Source organism: Dermacentor andersoni, chromosome 4, assembly GCF_023375885.2.
Source record: "Dermacentor andersoni chromosome 4, qqDerAnde1_hic_scaffold, whole genome shotgun sequence".
NCBI classification, from domain to species: domain Eukaryota; kingdom Metazoa; phylum Arthropoda; class Arachnida; order Ixodida; family Ixodidae; genus Dermacentor; species Dermacentor andersoni.
The window spans coordinates 23,079,314-23,106,261 of NC_092817.1; the positions used below are offsets into that span (position 1 = coordinate 23,079,314).

The window sequence follows — 26,948 nt, forward strand, 5'->3', positions numbered from 1 at the left end:
GAACAAACCAAGCATATATTTTCTGTTTTCTATAGTTGTTATTATTTTGTCTTTAATGAACATCAAAGCTTGTTCTGTTGATTTATTCCTCTGAAAGCCATACTGACTCTTAGTTAGTATGTTGTGCTTATTTATGAATGATAATAGTCTACTGTGTATGGTGCTTTCAAAAACCTTGGACATAGTGGGTAGGACTGACACCGCTCGATAATTTGTAAGCATATCCCTTCTACCGTTTTTATAGATGTGTGTCACTCTTGCTACCTTTAAAGCTTGTGGAAAGATACCTGTACTCAGAGTAAGGTTAATGATGTGTACAAGAATATTACATATTCATAGTGATATACACTTAATTTCTACGGGACCTATGCCATCGATACCAGCTGCCACATTGTTCTTTAATTTCTCAATAGTTTGTGCGATTTCTGCAGGGCCAGTCGGTTTTAAGAAAAGAGAAGATGTTATCGGAACAATATCCATTGGAGAATTGATACACATATCTTCATTGCCAACTGGATATGCGCCCAAGCTGATGAAGAAGTCGTTCATACCGTCCGCTAAAGTCCGACCGCTTAGAATGGAACCATCTGAAGTAGCTATGGTGAGTTCATTACATTTTTGTTTGCTATTGCCGGTCAGGGTGTTGACAACCTCCCAGACCTTTTTATGATTGTCTAGTATATTTTGAAAGATGTTTGAAAATATTCTATTTTTGCTCTCTTCAGATCAGAATTCAGAGTATTTCAGTAGTTTTTATATTTGACAAGTAAGCCTGGATTTCGTGTCTGAACGAATGTATGATACAACGAGTTCTTTTCTTTGATTCGTTTGCGAAGCGCAGATTTCATCCAGAGCTTTCGGTACTTTTTTCTTCTTACGATTATCTGTCTGCTGCAATGGGAAAGCTTCGTCATATTTTTCCTTTAATAGTTGGGAAAATAACTCGTAAGCTTTATCTGCATTTTCTTCGTTATAAACATTTTTCCGATCAACTTTTCTACAATTTCAAAGAATGTTTTTTTTTTTTGCGGCATCATTCATACGTCGATCAAAACGTATTTGTTTGTTGAGTGGGCCGGTATCCGCACAGGTGACGCAAGATATTGGTAAATGGTCGCTTATACCGTATGTAAGATCCCGCTCTAAATAATTTTCGTTTTGATTTGAGATGCAGATGTCGAGCTGTGTAGCGGTAGTTGTAGTTATTCTAGCGGGCGAGTTGATGTGATTTGTGCAACCATAAGCAGACAATAAAATCACCATTTCTCTAGCACACGAATTACTGGACATCTTGTCTATGTTGATGTCACCCATAATTAAAAGCGTATAGCTCGGCGAAAAAGTCGAGAGTAGATTCGCCAAGAAACATATAAAGTGACTTTTTCTTCCTATAGGTGGTCTATATACGGCTACAGTAATTGTCTTTTCTTTCAACTCGCAGTGCTAGGCATTCAGCATCATCATTAATACCACAGTAATCTTCAAGTACCTCGTGAAAAAATATTTCTTTGAAATAAATTGAACTATATCACACTATATCAACAACTGAACTATATCACACAGGGTCTACTCGGTAACAGGTGGTAAATTTTCCCGCTTCTGCGAGTCGGCAGTAGTTTTTATAGTCTTGATCAGGGCATTGATTCGGGCTACTTCGTCTGTCAATAGTGCAATTGAGGTTCCCAGTACTTTCGAGACTGCTTTCATTTATTTAGTCATGAAAGGTGTTCTCGCGGTGAAACTCAGGCAGTAAGAACCGTTCGTTTCTCGCTCCCGACGCTCATCATCGCGCCAGCTTTGTGTCAGCGAGTGCTCGTGGTCATCGAGTGAGATGTGCTTATATTAATTTGCCTGTACGTGCGTGACACCACGCTTGTCATTGGCGTATCGACCAGTTCGGGAGGAGGCATGCCATTCCTCCCCCCCCTCCCTCGCCCCCACAGTCAGAAGTGTAAGGGAAAATTAGGCCATTCGCCGCCCCCCCTGCATACACAGTTTTGAAAGCGGGTACTGTCAGCTGCACACGTGGCCTACATGAAACGGCGCCTGACAGCTACTTCCCAGTTGTTCAAATACTTGACAGGGAAGACGTGGGGGATGTCAGTAGACGCAATGCTTAAACTCTACAGAGCTCTCTTTCTCGGTTTTTTAAGATACAGTCTACCTGTACTGAACAACACCTGCAAGACAAATATTCGTGTTCTGCAGGCAGTACAAGCTCAAGCACTCAGAGTCTGCCTTGGTTTGCCCAGATGTACGTCAACAGAGGCGACTCTTGCGATTGCTCGGGACCATCCAATGCGAACTCACATTACGGTGGAAGCCCTGAGAACGCACATCAGACATTTTGCACGTGCCCCCTATCACCACCTTGCAGCACTACCTTCAGACAGGCACCAATCATCATTCTCTAAAACTATCAACAAGTACAACGACAAACTTCCCTCGGGCTTCACCGCTGCATCTAAACCATCGATACCCCCTTGGTGTCTTATCAGCCCCACAGTACATCTCAGTGTACCAGGAATCGGAAAAAAGTCTGAACTGTCGTCGCCTGTCCTCAAACAACTGTCTCTGCTTCTTCTGCACGAGAGGTACGCGGACAGTGAACACATTTATACTGATGGTTCCACAAACACCCAGTGTTCGTCCGGTGCTGTGGTTGTCCCAGCAAAAGCTATTACCATCAGCTTCAGGACTGACCACCCGACAACGTCGACATCTGCTGAACTAGCTGCTCTTCGCGCTGCACTCCGTTTCGTCAGTCGGGAGCCACCTCGACAATGGTCCATCTTCAGCGACTCAAAGGCAGCCCTACAATCTGTACTATCAGCTCTGCGTCGCGGGCCATTCGAACAGCTCGTATTCGATATTAGATGCCTACTCCATACATCACAGGAGAAAGGACACCACGTGACGTTTCAGTGGCTGCCAAGTCACTGCGGCGTCACTGGAAACGAAGACGCCGATAATGCCGCTCGGGCAGCTCTTGAAGACGCACAAGAAGAGGCCATACCGCTTTCACGATCCGACGCAGCTAGCAGACTTCGAGTGCTTGCACAGGAGATGACGCTCTCTTCATGGTGCACACCAAACAGCCAGACCAACCAGAGCTACCGTCAATACCACCTGCCCTCTTTGATGCATCTCTATATGCCAACTGGACTCCGCCGAAGCGAGGCGACTCTGCTTTATCGCTTATGGTTAGGGGTGGCTTTCACGAAATCTTACTCATTCCGCATTGGAATGGCCGACAACGCTCTCTGCAATGCCTGTCTTTGCGAGGAGACGCTGCAACACATTCTGTGCGACTGTCCTGAATATAATGTTCAGCGACAGTCCCTGGCATCCGTTCTCGCGCACCTTGACACTAGACCATTGTCCCTCGACACGATTTTCACATGCCGCCGACAGAAGACATCGCAGGTGAAGGCGACGAAGGGACTACTTCAGTTTTTGAAAGAGACGGGATTGGACAAGCGGCTCTGACAGTGTTATCACGTACAATGCCAGATTGATGGACTCTACCGGACGATGTTTGTGTGCTGTGATATGTGCTCTCTCTCTCTCTCTCCCCCTTCCCCATCTTTCATCGCCCCCATCCCTCTCCCATGTGTAGGGTAGCAAGCCGGTTACGCTAAACTGGTTAACCTCCCTGCCTTTCCTTCTCTACTTTTTCCTTCCTTCCTTCCTTCCTGATAAATCCAACAAACCAACAGCTGATGCTAAGTTTTCTCCCAGAATCGCGTCCACATAGGCACAATCTCTTTATTACGTATTCCCTGCTTGGTCGGATATAGGATTGTCTTTAATATGCCACGTGTTGCAGCATATGACGCTCGGCCGGCACACTAAGCAGTTGAGGGTTACCGTCAATCGTGCGAGACGCCTGCGGGACGTACCTTACAAGCCTGCATTACTAAAAAAGCTTTCGCTGGGCAGTCTAAAACAAGTTTAATCTACCACCCCTTGTGTCATCATGTGTTTGTTGGGGCTGTCTAACCTAACCATCTTTGAAAACACAAGATCAGATTTGCTTTTTATAATTTACCGGCAATTAATCAGTGTTTCCATTTTAGTTATTTTTTCGCTAGGTTTATTGACTTAACAGCTAAATATTCTATTTATCAATCACTGGCTTTGTTTAGTGACTTGAATGAACAATTGGCAATATTTTAACGACTTATAAGTTAGAAATGTTGCTTGAAGATGTGATTCTAGAACGCAGTTTAATATTCAAAAGGTACATGTAAGTGGCCGAAACTCGCTGTACGATGCGTAGGCTCCGCGACCATGATGAACCAAAGGTTTCCTTCACATTGGTATCCTCCATATTGCGATTGTGGTTCAGAGCACAGTGGTCATCATAGCCATCGTAGCACTCACAAAAATGAAGTTTCTTTTTTATTTACAAACCTATTTGAATGTGTTTAAACACTGCAGTTCAGTGGTGCCACCAAACCAATTCGATTGGCAGACGTGCGCAAGCGTGTCAGAGAGCTAATTTACCAAAACAAAGTGAAGTAAACTTTGAGTTTAGATTTCGAACATGGTAGGTGAATAAGACATATTGACTGCATAAAAAAGTCGTAAATGTCGGAACGGCTGAGCTCATTCAAGCCTGTCTGAACAAATCATCGCCAAACTGTCACGGCTTACGGACCAATCAGTACTTCACGGCGGCTTTCAGGTAGAATCAAGGGCGAAAAGGTGGTATTTAACCCGCGCAAAGGTCAGGTAATTGTCATCGCCGTGCTAAAAACACGCTGCCAAGCATGTTCCGCAGAAGCTAGTTCTGCTACCACGAACGTCGAGAACCACAAAATATTTAGGGATAATGTGGAAACTAAGTGCATTTTCATGCTAGGAAAACTACGTTGCCTGTGTAAAGGCGATAGCGTTAAGGTCCCCGTGTCGCAAGCAGTCCGGTGTCGGCGTCATAGCCAGCGTTGGCGTCCCGTCAGTGAAAATTGCCGTGCATATTCTATACGGAACTAAAGTTCTATCATTAAAGTTTCTCATGCCTTGTCTTACATTCCTTACAAAGTTATTCCTAGGAATTTTGAGAATGACAGCCCACAAACAAATTTCATGAAACAAAACACTCCCAGCGCAAGCCATTTATTGTTAAATCTTCACAGACTGAAATATTAAAATTGCTAAACAATCACAGAAGATCGGCCCACGCAAGAGGCCGCGTTTCTGCCAGAAAACTTGCCTTCGTGCATAGCGTTCGCCGCCAGCGTCTTCCGGTAAACATACCGGTTACCTACGCTGAAGTTGCCGGAAAGATTGAGAACCAGCCAGGGATGTTTGAATGCTATCGCGTTCCACTATTAAAGACGAAGTTTTAAGCATTTTTCAGCCTTTGTTATTGCAATGAATGAATGAATAAAGCCTTTATTTTAAGGAAGGGGACGGCTCTAGGCCGCTGATGGGGATTAGGAGGGAAGGGAATGTGGGTACCCAGACTGTTGGCTGAAACACTTCATCTCAGTCTGGGATCTTCCGCTTTATGCAGGCTCAGGTGCATGTTCAGGACCGCCGCTCTCACATGGGCTGATCGACCCCTTCTACACTACTCGAAACAGGCCACTTTGTCTGCCATATGTTGCAATGGCTTTCTGTGTTTCCGGGTTAGTTTGTATTGCAATTCCTAGTGTTCTAATGTCTCCGTGTAGTAGATGCTGAATGTTGGATCTCCCTTGTGAAAAAGCTGCACAGCTCCAAATGAGGTGTTGCAAGTCTGCTCTGCATGACTCCTGGCAATGTGTACATCGGGTGTAAGTCTTCGCAATCGTAGCTTGTCTGGATTGGTGCCATTTCTCAAGTATGTGTGGTGTGTATGCAGCGTTGGCCATAACCTTATTCAAGAAAACCTCTTCCGTGCGGGTAAGCCCGCCCTTGTCGTCAAACACATGTACTGGTGTAGCTTCTAATAATCTCCGTTTACTGTCTGCTTTTATTTTAGTACGAATGTAATGCATCAGTGCTCTGCTAGGAGAGCCTGCGGCCAATATCTTTAGGTATGGTATTGCAATAGAAATCGGATAATCAGCAACGGAGGCGATCTTTGCAGCACGTGTCACCTGTGCCCGCTTTCAGAATGTTCTTCGCCATTTCATAAACATTAACTTCTGTATGACCTCTGTTGGATACGGACCCTTTTCCTGGCGTCACTCAAGTTCCCCGACCACATCCAATCGCCGTCGCATTCCAATTATGGTGCGCAGGGGTGCGTCTACCATGTTGCCGGACCTTGGATCTTGGTCCCGAGCAAAGCTGTTTCGCAACTCTAAAAGGTCGTTCGGGAACAACCCGTCTCCTACAGCTGAGCGCTTGCAGGCCAGGAGGCAACGCCGGTGGCAAGCCACCCATCGGACAATGGAGCCCTTGGAGCGACGCCATGGGCCGAATATGATGGATGGATGGATGGATGGATGTTATGAGCGTTCCCTATGGAACGGGGCGGTGGGTTGCGCCACCAAGCTCTTGCTACTATACTGCCTAATTTCCTACCTAGGTTAAACAATAAAAAAGGAAAAAAAGAACACTATGAACTACCACACCCAAATTTTCTGGTCCCCTATTGCGAACTGTGCTTTTGTACGTCTCCTTATTTTGTCGTTTCCCTACTTTTCTTCCACCAATCCTCCAATCGCCTCTTACTAATGCCTATTGCGGATATGTTTACTTTACCACTGCTCCCGCTGAACCCAAGGGCTTCAAGGAGGCCAGTGGTGCCTAAATCGACCGCTGGGTAGACGTCTTCACATTCAAATAAAACATGCTCCATAGTTTCCCTAGCTTTACCACAGCAAGCACATGCTTCTTCTTCTTTTTTATATCTCGCCCAATAGGTGCGTCTTCTAAGGCATCCCGATTTCGCTTCGAAAAGTAATGAGCTTCCCTTTGAGTTATCATAAATGGTTTCGTTCCTGATTTCGTTCTTTCCTCTTAAGTAGTTACTCATGGCAGGTTTCTTTTCCATTACCGCCACCCATGAGATTATTTCAGCCTCTCTGACTTTCCACTTGACCTTCTTTGTTGCTGTGTGGCCCACCCTACAGGCCACATACTTGCTGGTAAGCTTCCTAGTTATTTTCCTCCACTGTAAATCAATGTTTTTCGTGTACAGATACCTGAACACTCTCCCAGCCCATTTACTTTCTTCTATATTCCTCAGCCGTTATTCAAACTCAATTTCACTGCGAGCTTCCCTCACTTCAAGACTAGTCCAGCCTATATCACCCTGCAGAGCTTCATTTGTAGTGTTCCCGTGAGCGCCCAATGCGAGGCGACCCACTGACCCACTGACATTTGGTTCCCGTCGAGTCCTGATTGTACCCCTGATTTAAAGCAAACAACCGCATATCCAAAAGTAAGTCCTGGAACCATTACACCTTTCCACATACCTCGGAGGACGGTACTTGCACGGCACTTGCACGGGCGCCTACCATTGGAGGAAAATGACGACACCTGAGCTGGCTCGACGATTGGCCCGAAAATGACGTGACCCCGAGAGATCGGAGGGGTTAAAAGCGAGAGACAGGGAGAAGAGACATTTATTCATTCATTCTTCTTGCCACAGGCCGCAGCGTCCATTTGCTGCCAGCTGTCGATGACTTTATGACTGTTCATTACTTTGTGTTATTACTGTAAATAATGTAAATAAACCTTCAGTTCTCAAAATCCTCCTCAACGTCGGCCAACTCCCGCCCTCAACGGCAAGATCCAATACTTCCAATGAATATTTTACAATAAATGAACATGCCATTAACACATTAAATAAAATAACGTGCCATTTTTTATTGGTCTGCAGCCGCTAATGCAGCATGTACCCAACGCCCCTCCCACCCGCGCTACGCGCCGGCTCACTCCGCTGCCCTTGGTAGGAGACCTCCGTGTCAGGCTTTGTGGTAAAGCATATGAAAAACGAACATGTGCTGCATAAATTGAAGGGGAAACTATATACAGGTTTAGAGTAGTGCAGGTTCCCTTGTTGGCAAGGCATCCGTGTCGACAGGAAAGCGGCGGCAGAGCGATCCCATGCGGCACGTGCTGCAGAGATCACTTTCCAATCCGCCACCCCCCTCTCTCTCTCCACACACACACACACACACACACACACACACACACACACACACACACACACACACATATATATATATATATATATATATATAGAGAGAGAGAGAGAGAGAGAGAAAGATTGCCTGCCCCCCCTTCGAAAAACAGTTGGTACGCCACTGATAGGCGCGCCAGATACGAGTGAGAGAAAGCACGCGCCACCCGAACAGCGTGTCACTTTCCAGAGCATTGAGAGGGAAGGAAGCGAGGGCCGAGGGTAACCTTCTGTGATGCCCGACTATGTGCCACCACATGACGCAATATCATAGCATCATGGTGAGCGAGAGCGCAAGCCAGACGAAAATCGGTAGGCAAAGAAAGCAACCGCTACAGTGACCATCGCTTGCAAGACAGTCCTGTATACTCCAGCACAGCAAATTTTTAAAACTGTGATAGTATGCTGTCACTGCTTGCCTCTTGACTCAAAAGTAGAACTGAAGGTATCCGGCGAATGCAGACGTCGCCACCAACTTTGACGTGCGGCACAAGCAGCGCAACAGCACAATTACGAAACCGTCCAAACGGCCGAGTCGACACCGGTAAAAGCGCGCTGACGGAAGGAGGAGGAGGAGGACGAGGAGGAGGAGGACGAGGAGGAGAGGAAAAAGCTTTATTTTTCAAAGGAATTTTGGACCTCCCAGGCCCCCTGCGTCCCCACGCGACCCCACTGCACTCAAACGTTCATGTTTAACATGTCCATGACGCTGGCAGCCCGGCTGGCGGCGATCTTCTAACTTGCCGGGTCCGTGGAGCGTAGTGAGATCTCCCAGTCCTCCCAGGTTTGGAGTGGTACCGGCCCGCCTGGGGGAGGCGAAGCCGGGCAGGCCAGGAGTATATGGGTGAGGTTTGCTTTCGGCGCATTGCACAGAGGGCAAGAAGGTGAGATGGGTCAGTAGTGGGATAGGAGGGATGGAGTAGGTAGTGTGTGGGTTTGCAGGCGGCGCCATAAGTGTTGCTCCCTGGTAGTTAGGGAAGAGTAGGGGGGGGGGGAGGTATATCTGCCTCTCGGCACGAGCATTCGCGATGAGGTCAGCGAAGGTACACGCACGTTCCCTCGAGAAACCACCCATGAGGTCCGCCTGTGCCCGGTTTCTCGACCCTCGGGCTAAAGAATCGGCGGCCTCATTGCCGGGGTTTCCCGAGTGCGCGGGCACCCAGATGAGCTCAGCGCTGCGGGAGAAGGGAGGGTTCTGGGTCAGTATGTGGAAGGTGGCAGGGTGAACACTGCCCCTAGCATAATTTAGCAGTGCAGTTTTAGAATTACTCAATATGTAGGTAGCACTGGAGCTGCCGAACGCTAGCGCTATAACGATATCTTTCGCTTCCTCTAGGTCTGTTCCCGGGGGTAGTTCATGTATTAAGGGAGCGGTGTTCGGTGTGTGAGCTACTCCGCGCTGATAACATGCATCATCTACCCATATTGCATTCTGTTCATCGCCGTACCGTTTATGAAGGGCTGCTGCTCTGGCTTTTCGTCGCTGGCGGTTTTGGTGGGGGCGCATGTTACGGGGGAGCGGTCGAATGCGTAGCGTTTGACGAATTGCCATGGGAAGGGATTTTAGGGAGTTATGATAAGCAGTAATGTTAATTTGAAGTTTAGCAAGTATATGTCTTCCGTTAGGGGTGCTGGCTAATCGGAGATAATTGTGCCTGTAGGTGTGCTTTGGTTAGTTCTTGTATGGTGTTATGCACACCTAACTACGCCAGGCGTTCGTTACTGGTGTTTTTGGGCAGACGGAGCGCTGACTTTGTAGCTTGCCTGATTATAGAATTTATTGTTTGGGTTTAGCTTGCATTGAGGTTGAGATAGGGGGCAGAATACAATACTCTACTCATGGTAAAAGCCTGTACCATTCACACAGGCCGTGAGCTTTATTTGTTACTCTGCGTATTAGCTGTGTGGTGGCTGCTAGTCTGCTTTTTAAACGTTTGATTGTTTCAGCATTTCTGTCATCTTGTTGCAGGTAGAGGCCCAGGATTCAAATAGTGTGGACCTGTGGGACATCTCTATTGTGCACGTAAATTCTGATAGGAGTATGATACGTTTTACCCTTTGGCGGGATCAAGAAAAGTTCAGATTTTTCCGGTGAGCAGGTGAGGCTTACCTTGGTGACTTCGTCCTGTATTACCATTGCGGCTGTTTGCAGCGTTTCTTCGATTTGGGCGTCTAATCCATATGTAGTCCACCGGGTGATATCACCCGCGTACAGAGTATGGTCACGATGGGGAATTCGCTGCAGCTTCCATGCGAGCGGAATAAGTACTGCATTGAAAAGGAAAGGAGACAGCACGGAGCCTTGCGGTGTGCCCACATTCGCTACAGTGTAGTGGCGTGTACGAAGGTTGTCTACGCACATGCTGACCGTTCGGTTCTGCAGGAAATCCCTTATGTAGTTGTATGCTCGTTGGCCAACGCCTAGGTATAACATAGCTTTTAGGATGGCCTCGTGGGTGACGTTGTCGAAGGCCTTCTTGAGGTCAATCACCAGTGCCGCTTTCGTGTGCGTAGGCATGAGGGGGTGCAGCGTAGCTGTCCTGAGTTAAATCATGGCACCTTTTTGTGGTTAGGCCAAATCGGAACCCAATCACTGAGTGTGGGTATTGACCGGTGTCTTCCATGTGGCCGTGTAGTCTAGCTAGGATGACTTGCTCAAAGAGTTTGCCTAAGCTATAGGTAAGGGAGATGGGGCGCATATTTTCTGGTGTAACTGGTTTGTGAGGTTTGGGTATTAGAATAACCCTTCCATGCGTCCACTCCTCTTCCAGTGGGCCACTCTGCCAATGCTTGTTGAAGACACTCGTAAGTTCTCGCAGGCAGTTGTCATCGAGGTTCCTAAGAGCGGCGTTTGTTATGCGATCTTCGCCTGGAGTGGTGTTGCGGAGTCTATGGAGTGCTGCTCGGACTTCTTGTATAGTTATGTCTCTATCCAGTTGAGTATTTGGTGGGCCGGCGAACTCCGGTAAGGGATTCGAAGGGCCCGGCGAGGTGTGTAGGCTCCTGAGTGTCTCTAATAGCGCCTGTGTGTCGTATTTATGGTTGTGTGTTAGTCGAGCGACCATGTTTCTAGTATGTTGTTACTTTTCATGGGATCAATTAGGTGTTTTAAAATATGCCATGCTCGAGCGGTACTGAGATTGCCTCTGAGACCTTCGCATATATGCTGCCAATTCTGCCTACAAAGTTGTTGGCTATAATCCTAAATTTGCTTTGCAAGCTATCTTGTTTTGGAGCTTCTTATTACATTTTTGCTGAACGTATCGTTTCATGAAACTTTCATGTGCTTCTATCATATGGGCCAATTTTGAGTCTATAACTGGGACTTGTTGTTCTGGGCTATATTCCTTGGTACACGCCGCTTGGTCCTCGAGGACCTGTGCTGTCCAGGTTCGCGCATCCACCGGCCCACTTTCTTGGTTTGTTTCCCGTTGTTTTCTAAATTTACCCCAGTTGATTAGTTTATGCTTTATTTTCGTACGAGACGCCTGGGGACCTGAGACTTGAACTTCGATAATATTGTGGTCACTGCCTAAAGTATGTGTTACTCTATTCCATTCCAAATTGTTGATGCGTCTGCCCATCGTGAGGTCCGGACTTGTCTCCATCATTCCTGTTGTACCTTGTCTGGTGGGTCAATCGAAATCATTGTACACCGTGAGCTGAGACTGTTGAGTTTGTGTCATAAGAACTTCCCCTCTGCCGGAAGTTTTCTGGTATCTCCAGTCGATGTGTGCGCAGTTAAAGTGTCCGGCCACTATATGATTGGTGTTTTATTTCACCGCTGTGGTTATTTGCGCTGTTAGGTTAGCGCAGCGCGTTGCTGGCATACTCGGTGGATAATAGATATTGGCGATGATTAAGAAATCATGTTGAATGTCGACTGGAATTACTTCAAGGTCTACGTTTTGGACTTTGCGTGGGAATGTAAGTTGTGTGTGCCTTATGAATCACTTCATAAAGGTGGACACAACTGGAGCACTATCATTTGGTGGGTGATAAGCAGTATATCCCGAGAGCGAAACATTAATTTTAGGGTCCTGTAGCAGAATTAAGTCTGGTGGGTGTTCCTCATTTATTATGAGTTGGATTAGCGCTTCTCGTTCACGACGTATGCTGCGACAGTTCCAATGCATGCGTTGAGTTTTAAAAGGGGAGTAGCAGTCTTCGATTTAGCTGAATCACCTGTCATTTTGCTGGCCAAAAGTTTTGGAAGCGGAAGGGAGGTGGGTGATTTGGGGTAGGGGCGCCGCCTGCATTTGGTTGGTTGCCTGCGCCACCATTAGGCTCATTTGTGTGCTGAGCTGGGTACAGAAGGTATCTAGTTTGTTCTCTAAAATTGTGAAGCGTTCGTCAATGAAGCAGTCCATGCGAGTTTCGAGTGTTGGAAATTAAGTGATCTGAAAGAACCAACCGATTGTAGCCCGAGTATCAGTTTTCGACCACCCGAACAAGATTACCTCCGGAGCCCTCCGAAACGACCACCCGAAGTCGCCATTGCTTTATAACGGCATTGTTCCTCCAATTTATTCATTTCTTCTGTCTCTTACCCGGGTTACCAGAACTTTGCTGCATGCTTTGTATCTTCCTGGTCGGTGCAAACACGTTTTTACAAGGGTCTACTTAGATACGTGAACCCGACAACCGGTTTGCAATAGCAACTGCCAAAGCCAACGCAAACCCCCGCTTCGTAGAATTCATGTGAATGACACTTTTCTTTCCTTTTTTTCTTTCTTTTCTTTATTGCTTTCCTTTGGGAGGGGGGGCGGTGATATTGCAGTGATGCCTTTTCCGATGCTATTCCTTTTTTGCGCTTTTCGCTCTTAGTCGGTGGTGAGAGCAAAGCTCAGCCCGCATTACCAATGGGATTAGCCGGCCCTGAACGGTGGATGCATATGATAACTGTGACACAAAATTGAACGTAAATGCATCGCTATACAAAATCGCGGCCTAGCGCTCGTCGGAAAGGCAGAAGAGACAAACTGTCAAGCCCCGTCTTACCTCATCGCTAGCTCGACCAATGTCCAAGTCGCTCGAGCAAGCCAGCCCGGGGTCATTCCGCAGCGGCGTGTAGATACGGCCACTGACGTTGAATAAAAACTTGGTGCACCACACCACGCCACGCGCCACATTTATTCGTACTAATGTAGTACAATGACATTTATTGTCACATGTACATCTGTGAATACAAAAGTAACGGAACGACTCCACTCTTATTCTTTTTATAACTGTGTGTTTTCTCATTCTGCTCCTTACTTGTATGTGTGTAAGTGTGTCTGTGGTTACATATGGCATCCTGGGGTACATATCGCTGGACTCTTCGAAAGCACGAGGCGGAAACACACGCAGTACACATGAAGCAATGCTCAAGGTCAACCTGGACACTTGTTCAAACAAAAGAAGGCATACCAAATAAAATTATACGCATACACAATCAACAATGTACATTGCAACATGAACAGATGAACTATATAACGAAGCTCGGAATTACACACTGAGCTTGGAAGTGAGGGTACAGGAATGAGACAGCGAAACAGTTTGTACGTGCAATGCCCAAGGACTCTCCACTTTGGAGAGATTGTTTCTCTATCTCTCTACGTTGGACAAAGATGTCCCAAAAACACGTGCAGTGATGTAGCCGTTTCTAATGAAAAAAAAAAGTGGAAAGTAAGAACGCGAATTCGAGGAAATGGCAAAAAGTGTGCAATGTGCCAATGTACCGGTGCTTCCACACATAAATGTCACCCGCGGATTAAACATCAACTAATAAAAAAAATTATACGCTCAATATTAGACTGCGATTTCGCAAACAAGCTAGGTGAAAGAAAGAAAACATTCATTCACATCCATAAAGATGGTACTTTCAAAGCATTTTGGACAAAAATAATAAGCGAGACGTTGTAACTACGCGCTGAACACGGACACAGACAACACTGAGGATACTGGGATGCTTAAGCCTGCGAATAGATTACGAAACAAAAAAAAATTGCTGCCCAAAGATGATGTGTGGCAATGCCAGGTGCCCGCAATAACCAGAGCTGCGGCGTACGATGCGTATAGAAGGATAAATGAAAGGAAATGCGAATATTCTCTGGCGTCACTACAGCGGTAACGAGGGGACTAAAGAAGGATGCCGTGAAATACCGAGCAATCGGCCACCCAAAATTTGAATTCGAGAGAAATTAAATGTCGTGCGAAAGCAAAATATGGAATGCCTTGTGGTCTTAACATACTTTCAATATTTTATGAATCTCAATGAAAAAACATTATGGGGTTTTACGTGCCAAAACCACTTTCTGATTATGAGGCACGCCGTAGTAGGGGACTCCGGAAATTTGGACCACCTGAGCTTCTTTAACGTGCACCTAAATCTAAGTACACTGGTGCTTTCGCATTTCGCCCCCATCCGTGAATCTGAATGAAAACATCTTGACAAAAATGGAAAAGCAGGGCCGGTATTGTGTAGCGATTCCTTTCGCTCGTTCCTAGGTCCACTGACGAAGCGCGGAAAGGAAAAAGATCGGACTAGAATTGTTTTGCTATCTCGACCCGGAGATGCATGTCAGGACATCGTCAAATTCCTACATATTGGAGGAATTTCTCTAATGGCGGCATTTCGAGCCAATCAGAAACACCCCAGAAGCCCTCTGGACCAGTCAGAGCTGACAATATGGCGGAATTCGACAATGTCCAGAATAGCACGCAAGGTTAACTCAGAAACCACGGAGGAAAGAAATAAACTTGAAGAAAGCCGTACGTCACACAGTCAGCCCTGCCAATTCTTCGTGAAGCTATTTCCTACGCTTTTGCCCTTGTAGTATCGGCCGAACACGTGACCTCTGAGACTCGGCGTACTGGCCAGGAATGTTAGGTTCCTGGTCATTTTTAATCCATGAGCACTTGTTCAGCTGTCCTGCCGTATAGCTCTGCTTGCAGAGCAGGATCACTGACATCTACCGCGCACGCTGACGTGACAATCACATGTTAGGTCGATACGTTTGGCTTCAACAGTTTCTTTTCTCTGTGCCAGAAACGCTGCCCGGAAATCCGAGCCCCTTCCCTTCAGCTTCTTCCGAGGTAAGGTCCTGGCAATGGTACTGTACGTGGAACGCATGCTCGGCATTCCACGGTAGTTGCGAAACCACGCACTGTGGGCAGAATAGCACATCACATATGGGCTCTCTGGGAGCACTCGTGCGTGCTAGAGATACTTTCGAGCCGTCTCAGACGCACCCGGAACGAAATTAGAGCCTGCCGGTCTTTCCCTTTATCGACCCTGCGTCAGTAGATAAAATTTACATGGTTTCATTGTCCAAACAGTTGCTTTGTTTGTGCTAAACTTTCACCTAGGGATGACATTTTCGGCTTTTTTTTTTATATACAGCCCCAATACGGTGGTTCTTTGTGCAATCTAAATGAACATACGACTTAGCCAAACATGTAGAATTCTGCAGCTCAACCGAAGGCACACCTCGTATCAAGTCCGTGGAAGACGAACTGCGCTCTTGATTTCCCCTGCCGAGTGTTTCATATTCCTAGCGACGGATGGGGTAAATGCATTTTGTCATGCTACAGACTAGTTTTTGCTAACCTTAGTAATGCGAATGCGCTCATTTCTATTAAATTCGGTTTGGGCAGCAGGAACATGCGTGTTCATGTTAGCGGTGCCGCCCCTGCTACCTGACAGGTCACCGGCAAAATAATGCCCACGTTTCAGTCAAAGAGAGACTTCAACAAGTGCTGGCATATACAGAATGGTCGACTCAAGTACCACGGCTATACACTCATGCAGAGTTGGAAGTACTAGGGGACACGCAACACTGAACCCACAGACTACCAATAATCAAGGCCTCTGACTGCAATTGGCAGGGAGTTAGCTTTTCTTTTTTCCCCCTCTACTTCTGAGGCCATTTCTTCTCTGAGACATAACAAACAACGGCGCTGACCATCACCAGTCGGGACCATGGATACACCACCATAAGAAGAACACAGCCAGCTGTTTTACACGTTGCCTATAAGTACGCGCTCTTGGTCAAAGCTAAGCGTCAAGCGACGAACAAAAAACTAGAAGATACTCATCCATATGCTACGACTTGTAAATAGAGACGGCAGAAAAAGAAAGGAACAAAAGCAAATTAAGAAAGTAAGAGTCTGACTAAAAGGCGGCCTCAGGCAAAAAAGAAAAGGGAACACGTTTACACAACAATTACGCTCGTATCAGAGCACAACGCTAAGAGTCGGACACTCTCAACGTGCTTGATAGCTGTGTGTAATGTATAGGCCCCAAAGAAGACGACGCGCCTCTCTCTATGTTGGCCAATGTTGGCGACGCGTCAAGGGTCAGATCGCTGCGAGACTCCTTTATCATAGCATTCCATTTTTCACCTAAGTTCCTTCCTAAAGCACAACCTCTCGTAGATGCGCACAGTATATAGTCCCGGCCAGTGCCACGCCACCGCAAACAGTGGCTTCGGCAGCCTTAAGACCTATAGCGAGCCTACTTCTTTCCACACTCGCAGGGAACACCCTCAAGATGAAAAAGCGGGAGCCGCCAGTCTGTGAAGCCCGTCATTTGACGGCTGGCGGTGCAAAGTTCGTCTTCAGGTCCACGCAGTAGGCTCGAAATTTCCAAGAGAATGACGGAGCGGAACAGAGCGCTCAGTTCCTCAGCCCTTGGACTTCCTGCGGTCCACCAAGTAGATGGGATTGTCGACTCCCTGCCGGTGACCCGAGTCCCTCCGGGCCAGTCGCTCTGTCGACGTGGACAGCGCGCCGTTTCCCCTGAGGGAAGACTCATCGTCGTCTTCCTCTTCGGCTCTTGTGCCGCTCCTGCGGGCGACCTTGAAGCCGTTGGCGGGCGACGCCTTGGTGTGCTTGCCACCGAACGTCATCAGTGGCTCGGTTCTCCAGCCTTCAGCGGGTCGCCTGGGCGGCGGGCACGGCGGCGCGGGCACGGTGGGCGCTGGAGGCGGTGGAGGCATCACATCCTCCAGGGGGACCACGCACGTGTCGAAGGCCTGCACCACGCCTAGCTCCTGGTCGGGCGTGCGCAAGTGATCAGCGTACACAGTATGCGGTCGCGGTATCCGCGTCAGCGTGTAGTCTTCCAGGCGCAGGTTGAGGCGCGGCGTGTCGAGGAAGTCGAGCGTCTTCGATGGCTGTCGGCGGCAGCAGCGGATGCTGCAGACCACGCAGGCGATGATGAGCACAATGCCGAAGAGCACCGCGACGGCGACGTAGATGATGAGCTCCTCGCGCGTCGGGACCCAGCGGGAGCGGACCGTGCGAGCTCCGTCGGTGGAGACCTGCTCCTTGACCGAGAAGTCGGTCAGCAGGAAGTGCCTGTCGCCGCCCAGCTGCAGGGTGCCGGCCAGACTCAAGTTGCGCAGCAGCTGCTTGAGCTGCAGCTCGCCGGCCTTGAGCGTCACGTTCACATCCAGCAGCGTGGTGCAGTGGATGTCGGTGACGCTGATGTTCTCGGCGGAGCTCGTCAGGTTCCGGAAGGCGCCCTCGACGTCGCTCTTGAGGCTGTCGTGGCTGCAATTGCCGCGCAGCACCAGCAGCAGTCGTCGCTGGGTGGGCGTAGACTTCATGACAACGTCTTCCTCGGGGACCTCAGGCAGCCGGCGCCTCGTCGTCGTCGTCGTCGTTGGTAAAAGTGTCGTCGGAGCCACCGTCGTTAAAGTGGTCGCCGATGATGACATCGGTTCACTTCCGTTGGTGGCATTCGGCTGGTGACCCTCGATATCAGTGCTTGTTGCCACGGTTGTTTCTTCTGAATGATTGACAGCGGGTACTGTTGTAATTGTTGTTACTGTCTCTGCTGTGACAGTAGTCGAAGGATGTTCTGTATTCGAATCCTGCATCACCGACACCGTTGACGTTTCAGAGCTTGTGGTACTTGTTTGGTGACCAGGGGTAGGTGAAGGTGTCTGCTCGTGTATCTGCCCCAACGTGCTGGCTTGCGTGGAGGGCAGCGTGGACGTTGCTGTTCCATTGTCCGGCGGTAACGCTGGAGTCGCAGTCGGTGAGTTGCTTGTGTCATTTTTCACCGTATGTGCAGCGGTTGGCGTAGCGGTCTCTCCAGCTGACGTGACAGCGTTGGCGTCTGCAAGTAGAAAGAAAAGAAGGAACTTGAGACAGTTTAGGAACGTCAGCGCCATTCTTGCGTCCGCCTGTGTCATTGCCGACACACTCAGCGTCCTCTCGTTTTTTTCATGGTTGGGGAACATGTTACCAAAGATATATTTTTCCTGCGTATAAGGAACCGTTTCTGGAGCACATCATACCTGCTTGGTTATATGATAATCTCTCAGCACAACCGGAACTACCTCTGGTTAACCTCCCTGCCTTTCTATGCATTATTTTCTCTCTCTCTTTCTCCCAGCACACGCCTAGCGTGAAATAAGAAGAAAGTTTACGATATGTAAGCACGATTTCTGAGCACACGATGGAGTAGAAATGCGCAGAACCATAAACTTGCAAACGGCCTGCACTTTTTCAGAGGCCTTAAACAGCCCTTCACTAGGCCCCATTGCAAAGTTTGTTTATACGCTGGAAGCTGTAAAGCGCCATCTAAGAAGCATTTTACCAAAATAATTTTTCAGACCGGTTCATTACTGGAGAACACAAAAGAAATTAATTGACCCGTTAGACAGCCACCATGAGGTGAGCCTCACTGCCAACGGATAGAGTAACTAGAAACGTTGGGTCATTCGACGCGAAACGTCTCCAGACCCCTAAGGCGACGCCAGCACCGATTCTTCTGGAAAAGAAAATTGGGTAGACGGGCTAGATGATCATTGTGTGAATGTCGTTTCACCAAAGTATTATTCTCGGAAAGAACATTTTTGTCGCCAGAAGCGCTCTTTGAAGTTTCAGCGACGAAACAAAAGAAGGTTGAAGGTAAATTTGTGCACTTTCAGACATTTTTTGCATAAAAATTGTTAACGTTTCAGCCACAATATCTTTCTTTTTCACCATTTCTTCCCTTTGCTATAGATTATGCTAAAAGTAATGTTTGACAATGAAATCAAGTATTTTTCCAGAATATTACTTCTGAATTTCGCAACAAGTCACTTTTTGACCATGTTCAGACCTGAATTAAGCAATAAGGCTCTCCAGATAAAAATACGTGAGATAGCTCATTACACGCACCAACCTTACAGCGAGCGAACGAAGGAAAGCTCACGCGCGACAGTCCCCCTCCCTTCCTCCCGCCCCTCCCAGCAGCTCGGCTGCGCGTCAATGCGCGCGCTTTCCATCAGCGTCTTTGTATCGCAAGCCCGATCACCGACTGCTGCCAACCACGAAGACGGCGAGAGAGGCATTTGGCTTTCACGGGAGATGGTATGCGGTGATTCCGGTGAAGGAAAAAAAAGAACAAGACAGTTGGCTGCATTGAAGCACCTAGCTTTGACTTGCTGCTCCTTACCAACCACGGAGGAAGATACAGTAGACAGGAGCGCCAACCTGCCCATCTCGCAATGCATTTGGCGCGTCCGACTAACGAACGGTCGACATGACGATGAACCACCGCTCACCTCCTCTCTTCTTCTCGCCTTTGCAGCTTGCTTTCTCCCCTTCCTTGCCCAAAGCTCTTGGTTACATGTGCATGCCGCCGTATATACTGGACGGCATGGGGAAAAAAAAAGAAAATACTTGAGCATCTTAATCCTTGACGCTGCGACTCTTCGTTCTGTGCAATGGAGAAGCGTCTCGCGTGATGCTCTGGCAAACTAACTTCGAAGCCTGCGGCATTCCTGACAGGTTATAGGCATTTTTGGTATAGCTTCCCTCTTTCTCGCATCCTTCACCCTCTTTCAAACAAAAAAGAAAGAAAGAAAAAGGAGTAGAAGGAGCCTGCAGCAGTTCTAGTCCATTCCAAGGTGCAGTAAAAGTTGACAGCCTAGCTCTTCCAAGTACGCTCTCCCATAGCCGCGATTGACCGTCATTACGGCCGATCGCCAACCGAAGTGGCGCACGGGAGCGGTCATTTCCTGGCGATGATGGCACCCAAAGGAGCGGGCGCGGTTTTCATGCCATGATATATAGCGTGGATATACTTATATATACGTACCGGCTCTAAAGTATTCCATGCGATAGTCGTTCAGGCACAGATGCACATTGGCAGAGCGGATGGAAAGTAGCTCGTTAAAGATGACGTACGGCTGAAAGCTCACGTAAGCAGCTAGCGAGTATGCGCAAGCAGCTATTCCGAAGTAGTTCATGCAATGTGACCACGTTCGTCGCTATCCTGGAAGTTCAAGATTTAAAAATAAAGGAGGACAAAGAACAACGACATATATGTCTTATAGTTCATGATGTTAAGAAAGTGATTTTTTTAGAAACAATAAAAATATTAGGCAAGAGAATAAATAAAGCGTTGCAGCACTTATATCTACGGATGCAATCAGGCGATTGGTGCTTGAGCCGCCGATTCCAGAAAACCCATATCTCGCATGCAAAGGTGCTATTGCTGTTGAAAGTCAGCCCTGCGGCACGAGCATTCATTTACATATTTTGGTGCCGAAACCCGGGAATACTTCGCCTGCTGACATCGAAAGCGCCATGGAACGACTACAAAAGAAGCAGGCCGCCCTGCGACAAGCAATCGAGAAAATCATCGCAGCGGTCAGCGACCTACTGCAATCGCCAACCATCCAAGTCGGTGAGCTTGAGGAACACCTCGACCTCCTCCTTGAACAAGCAAATGAGTTGAAATTTGTTAACGACATCATCGAAAAGAAGATAGATCTTCAAGAATTAGATGCAGAATTAGAAGCTTGCGCTGCATACACCGAGGAGATCTGCTCCCTCAAAACAAAGATCAAGAGAGCTCTCAGGAGCCAGACAGCCAACGAGAACCGGTCGACAACTCCGTCAGTGACAGGCAACGCGTCAGAGCAGGAAGCATACCACATTAGTTCCGTCCCACCTGCGGCATTCCAGCCACTATCAGCAACCACCAAATTACCCAAGTTGGAAATCGCAAAATTCAGCGGGGACCTGCGCTCGTGGCAGAAATATTGGAACCAATTTGAATCGACTATTCACAAGAACAGCACCCTGCCTGCAGTATCGAAGTTCCAATACTTAAACAGTTACCTAACCGGAAAAGCCGCCGCTGCCATAGAGGGGTTGCCGATGAGCGACCGAAATTACGATATCGCGGTGATGACCCCCATTGAGAGATTTGGGAAAGAGGACATCATAATTGAGGACCACATGTCGCGCTTGCTTGACGTCCACCCAGTGCACAATCTGCGGGACATCGAAAGGCTGAGGACTCTCTACGACGAAATCCGCTCCGGAGTCCGAAGTCTAGAGGCGCTGGGAGTGTCGTCGAGCACCTACGGCGAACTGCTTCTCACCGTCCTTCGTAAAAGCACCCCAAGCGAGCTTTGCGTGGCGTACTTCCGACGGAAAGCCGCCTCACCAGAAACGCCACAAGACGAGCTTCTCGGTTTCCTCGATTTCATGAGAGAGGAGGTCGAGAGCACAGAGAGAGCCCAGAGTGCACTACGCCATGGGTACCAGGACGCCGCTATCAGACAGAAAGCACCTATCAAAGGGGACGTTCGTCCTCAAAACCCATCGGCATTTGTTCTCACCGTAACCGATGGCGAGGTGCAATGCGCATTTTGTGGTGCAGAAGGGCATCAACCAGCGAACTGTGTCACCCCTGTACCCATAGACAAGAAGAAGGAGGTGATGTCAAGAGAGAGGCGCTGTTACAAGTGTGCGAAAAAGAAGCACCGTGCCGCTGAGTGCAGAACTGCAAGGTGGCTGAAGTGTGCCAAATGCTCTGGACGACACGCAACTGGCGTCTGCGAGCTCAATCAAAAACCGACACGCCCTCCTTCAATCGAAGATGCTGCACCAGCAGAGACAACAGTACAATCGTCGCTTCAGGTGGGACCAGCACTGGGAAAGACCCGTGTGCTTCTACAGACTGCACGAGCGTATGCGGAAGGCCAGCACAAGAGTGCTCTGGTGAGAATGCTGCTTGACGGCGGCAGCCAGAGAACGTTTGTACGACAGGAGGTTTCCCGGCGCCTCAATCTTCGCGTCATAGGAGGGGAGAAGCTAGCTATTTACGCCTTCGGAAGCGAGAGACTGTCTGAAGAAAGAAGGTGTCATCGCGTGGAATGCTGGCTGCGAAACTGGCGCAACAACACCACAGTCCGGATCGAGGCATTAGAGGTACCCGAGATCTGCGGAGACCTCCTCCTACCACCTGACGACTCCACGGCTAGCATCGCTCGTGAACAAGACCTCCTGCTTGCTGACACCTTACCTGACGGCTACCATCCTGGTGTTGGAGTTGAGCTGCTTATCGGGGCCGATCACTTCTGGGTTATAACAACGGGAAATGTCAAACGCCTCGGTAAGAAGCTCGTGGCCATGGAGACTGCGTTTGGGTGGATATTGCAGGGCACAGGGTCTACATCGTCCGTCGCAACCCTCCTAACGAGCACCGGAGTGATGCGGGTAGGTGTGACCACAGCACTCGACGAAATTTCTCGTCAACCAGGATCATTCTGGGAGCTGGATCACCTTGGGATCGTCGACGATGCACAGCTGACCGCCAAAGACGACAGCGTTCTTCGGGCCTTTGAAGAAACCATCACCCAGAAGAACGGTAGATACCAAGTAGCTCTCCCATGGAAAGAGAATGCGTCAGACTTGACAGACAACAAAAGCATAGCATCGCATAGACTTCACTCATTAACGGCGAAGCTGCTGCGACATGAAGAAACCATTTTAGACTACGATCAGGCAATCAGGAATTACCTGCAAGCTGGACACGCCGAAGAAGCGAACCAACTGGGTGAGTCCCCGATGGGGCCCATTTACTACATGCCACACCGAGGTGTTGTCCGGCCTGGTAGCAAAACAACCAAGTTGAGAGCCGTATTCGATGCCTCCTCCAAAGCGGCGGGAAAGCTGTCACTGAACGACGTCCTCTTCGCAGGACCTAATCTAAATTCAAACGCTAACCCAAGCCGAGGCTGCCGTAAATTCTCGCCCGTTGACTTTCGTCTCTTCGGATGCGGGGGAGCTTATGCCATTGATTCCAGCCCATTTCCTAGTCGGTCGCCGGCTAACGAGCTTGCCTCCTTTCCGAGAAACCACCGAAGTCAAATCGGCAGCAGAGACACGCCAATGGAGGCGACGCGCCGGACTTGTTCACTCGTTCTGGCAACGGTGGAGACGCGAATACCTACTGCAGCTTCGCTTAGCGCATATCACAAAGCCAGGCAGAGGGAGAGGCATCGGTGAGGGAGACATAGTTCTCCTCGGGGATGATCGGGCTCCACGCCTGATGTGGAAAATGTGTCGTGTTTTGGAGACCTTTCCTGGAAGAGATGGCCGAGTACGCGCTTGCAAGATCCTTCTCCCGAACCAAAGCGAACTGCGACGACTCGTACAAGCCTTGTACCTACTCGAGCTCAGCGAGGTGCCAGGCTGTGCGAACAATGGTGGCCGGGAATGAGCCAGCGCTCATTGCAGGGGAGGTTGTTGAAAGTCAGCCCTGCTGCGCGAGCATTCATTTACACTTGCTCTTTGCTTTACTTTCGGCAGAAGTCTAGCGATACAAGTTAATTTTTTTTCCTAACTTACCGCACAAAGCTTGGAATGATCAAACATATAGAATAATGGATAGGTGCACGTTCCTATACATGCAATCCTGTTCTGTCATATACGGACCCTGCATTACGTGCACTCGGAACTGTGGCACCCCTGCAGTAGTCAGGAGTTCCAGCGGAACACCGTCTGATCAGGTAAAATCATGATATTTCATGACGCATGGTTCTTGGCAAGATCCATGTAAGACTATATATGCCTGGAATCGCTGGTTATTCAAAGAACAGAAAACACGCTAAACAGAGCTATACAGTGCGCAAGGCAGTCTGGTGGACAACGCGTATTCTCGAACCCTGCATGGGATGAATGTTCACGCACAAACATATCTCGTGGTGACCAGCTCATTGTGAACAAGATATCTGCACAGATCATGAAATATCGTATTTTTCTTCTTTTTTTTTTTTCATTGGTCAGTGACCTGTGCTACTACTGATGTGACACGGTATACACATTTGTTTAGTCACGCGTCAATTAAAAAAAGGAAACGGCTTCGCAGGGTTCTGTGCACAACCGAGCGGTCTTCTCTTCCAAGTTAAACAACATTGAAAGAAGCACGAGAGTTCATTCTAGGCTGGGCTAGTTGGTTTACGTTACGACAAAGACAGGTGTGCTGGCCTTTTCGTATCACCTGTCTCGTCGTCTGCGCTGTTCGAAAGAAGCACGTATATCGGCTACTGCTGCACGGTGTTTACGTAGAACGAGACAAGATAATTAAAATAAAAGTGGAATAGCAATCTCTTATTCCTAAATAGCATATAAGGATATCCAGTCAGGGGCCAATTAAGCGCCGTGTATATTCGGGATACGGCGATTTTTTTCTTCGATGAATTATTTCCGGCAAAGAGAAGCTATACACTCCACTCCATCCCGCATGCCCTTAATTTTGTTGAGTGCTCCACGATTCCTGTCGAAGGAGTCAACTCAGTTCTGTCTCATCACCGCAGTTCTGCTTCTGCTGCGTTAGATCTACATGCGGTAATCACACACACACACACACACACACACACACACACACACACACACACACACACACACACACACACGCGCGCGCGCGCGCGCTTACTTACTTACTTACTTACTTACTTATTCACTTACTTATTTACAAAGAGCTAGCATAACAAAATTAAAATGCATAAACGCTTCCTTCCTGCTCTAGTTATAGTACCGGTGACCTAAAGTGCAAATTGCATGCAACTTACAAAAACTACCTCAGCGACGCTTCGCAAGAGGTAATGCCGTCGTTAAAATAAATATATGCCACGCCTGCTCGGTAGGCCCGTGCGCAGCAACAGCGATTCAAGCTATACCCATACACACGGCGGTACAAGGGCATGTCAGTACGCCCTGTGCTAACCCCATCCTTCCTCCTTGGGAATGCGTGCGCGTATACGTGGTTTTGCGTACGTACGGAAGCAGAACAACCAAATTGAAAAAAAGAAGTAACATAAGAGAACGATACTGGCCCAGGAAGGGGAAGGCGCGAAAACCAGATGGTCAGGGCCGGCAGATGACGAAAAAAGTATCCGGCGGAGGCGTGGTGGGGCGGGCGAATTTTTGTTCCTTCTTTCCGCGGATAGATAAAAAGAGAAATCAACGGACTTAGTTTCGTATGCAGCAGCCACGACTGAGATGCGTGTGTTTGAGGACGACGCACGTATAGCGGCAAGCTCGGTTGAGCCAGCCGTGCTCGCGGGACCTTCGGGGTGCGGGTGTAATATATAGGCGTCGACTATACGCCCCTAGCACACAAACAAAACTGGCTGTAAGGATCCGTAGGAGAGTTAGGAGACGAGGAAGTCCGGGGTGCAAAGAGGAATGAATACCGGCCAACGTGCACGAGGCCCAGGAGGAAATATACCGCAAATAAATACGAGGATTCGTATACTACGCAGGAAAGGTGCGCACTGCGACCCGACCGCAGGGCGTGCGAGGTCAGTAATATAAGGTCGGGGCGGCGGGCAATCAGGGGAAGTGAAAACATGGCCATAAACGAGTGAAACGGAAGAGAGGCCACGTATAAAGACGAAAAATGTTTCCCTCAAACATGGAAGAAGATGGAAGACGGAGAATGAGGGGCATTTTCGTACAGGATAGAAACTGTGCAGTGGGACTGTAAAGGCAATGAAACATAGAAAAAGTGGGCCACCCAAGAACGCAGACCTAGACAGAGAGAACTCGGTATTCTGCAAACTAAAGCGACATCTTGCTCGCAAAACGAAGCCGTCTTTAGCCAATATAAACGCTGGCGGGAGATCTGCGGGCGATACCAGCGTATAGGTGCAAAGCGCGGAGGTGAAGGCGGTTTCGTATACTACACGTATAATATCGGGCGAGAGAAATTCGCCTTGCAACAGCCTACACACGTTGCCCTGGGCGCTGTAGGAAAGGAGGAGGAGGTGGACGGAGTACCGCTGTGCACAAACCAAAGCATGCCACATGCTCGGGCGGACGAGATCGCTCTCGACGCCACGTTAGGCTTAACAGCTGCCGCCGATTCATCGTCGGCTTCACCGCAACACGAACGGTGCGTCCCTTAACTTCCGCTTTTGTTACTTTCTCTTTTTCTTTCGCCTTCTACCGGATCGCTCGACGGCGGGACGCAATTGCGCAGTGGTTGATACCTTGATCGCTTTCTTCGTTTTCCTTCTCTGCCTCCACGACGGGCACGTCTCCTTGTATGAGGCGTTGCAGACAACGGCGCCACGCCGCGGCAACGAAGGCGGCTGTGCGTGCGTGAGTGTTTAGAGGAGAAGGGGGGGACGGGTTGGGTGCGAGGTTGTGTGTGCGTGTGTGCGCGCAGATGACGCCCACAGCAGCCGGCGCGCCGCTTGTTCTTGTTTTGGCGATTGGGAACGACCTGGAAATTGCCCGTTTCCGTGCACCACTTCCATCGTTCGCGCACGATCGGGGTTTCAGTCAAGCACGCAGGGCCCGAGGCGCAATAAGGCTCTGCCAAGCCGAAAAAGCACAAGGCGGAGGTGGTGGTATAAGGCTAATGCCACCGACCGACAAGGTGGTCAAAACAGCTCAGGGGTCCTTTCCGGGTCTTCTCTTGTTTTTGTCTATATGGCTCTCACGTAATCGTGCTTTTGCTGATGTTCTCCTTTTTTTGGCGCTAACATAAACATAAATCTTATATAGGGCGCGTTAAGTGGTCTGGTTTAGGTCAGTA

At 48.6% G+C, this 26,948-nt stretch overlaps 1 protein-coding gene across 1 annotated transcript in view; it reads right to left on the reverse strand.

Annotated features, from left to right (window-relative positions):
• Positions 1–13,239: 13,239 nt before the first annotated feature.
• LOC126535854 (uncharacterized) overlaps positions 13,240–26,948 on the reverse strand; it is a 170,600-nt gene continuing 156,891 nt past the window's right edge. Inside the window, exon 4 of the mRNA XM_050182692.3 lies at positions 13,240–18,233. Coding sequence (XP_050038649.1) covers positions 16,792–18,233 — 1,442 coding nt within the window. The 3' untranslated portion in view covers positions 13,240–16,791. The remainder of the gene's footprint in view (positions 18,234–26,948) is intronic.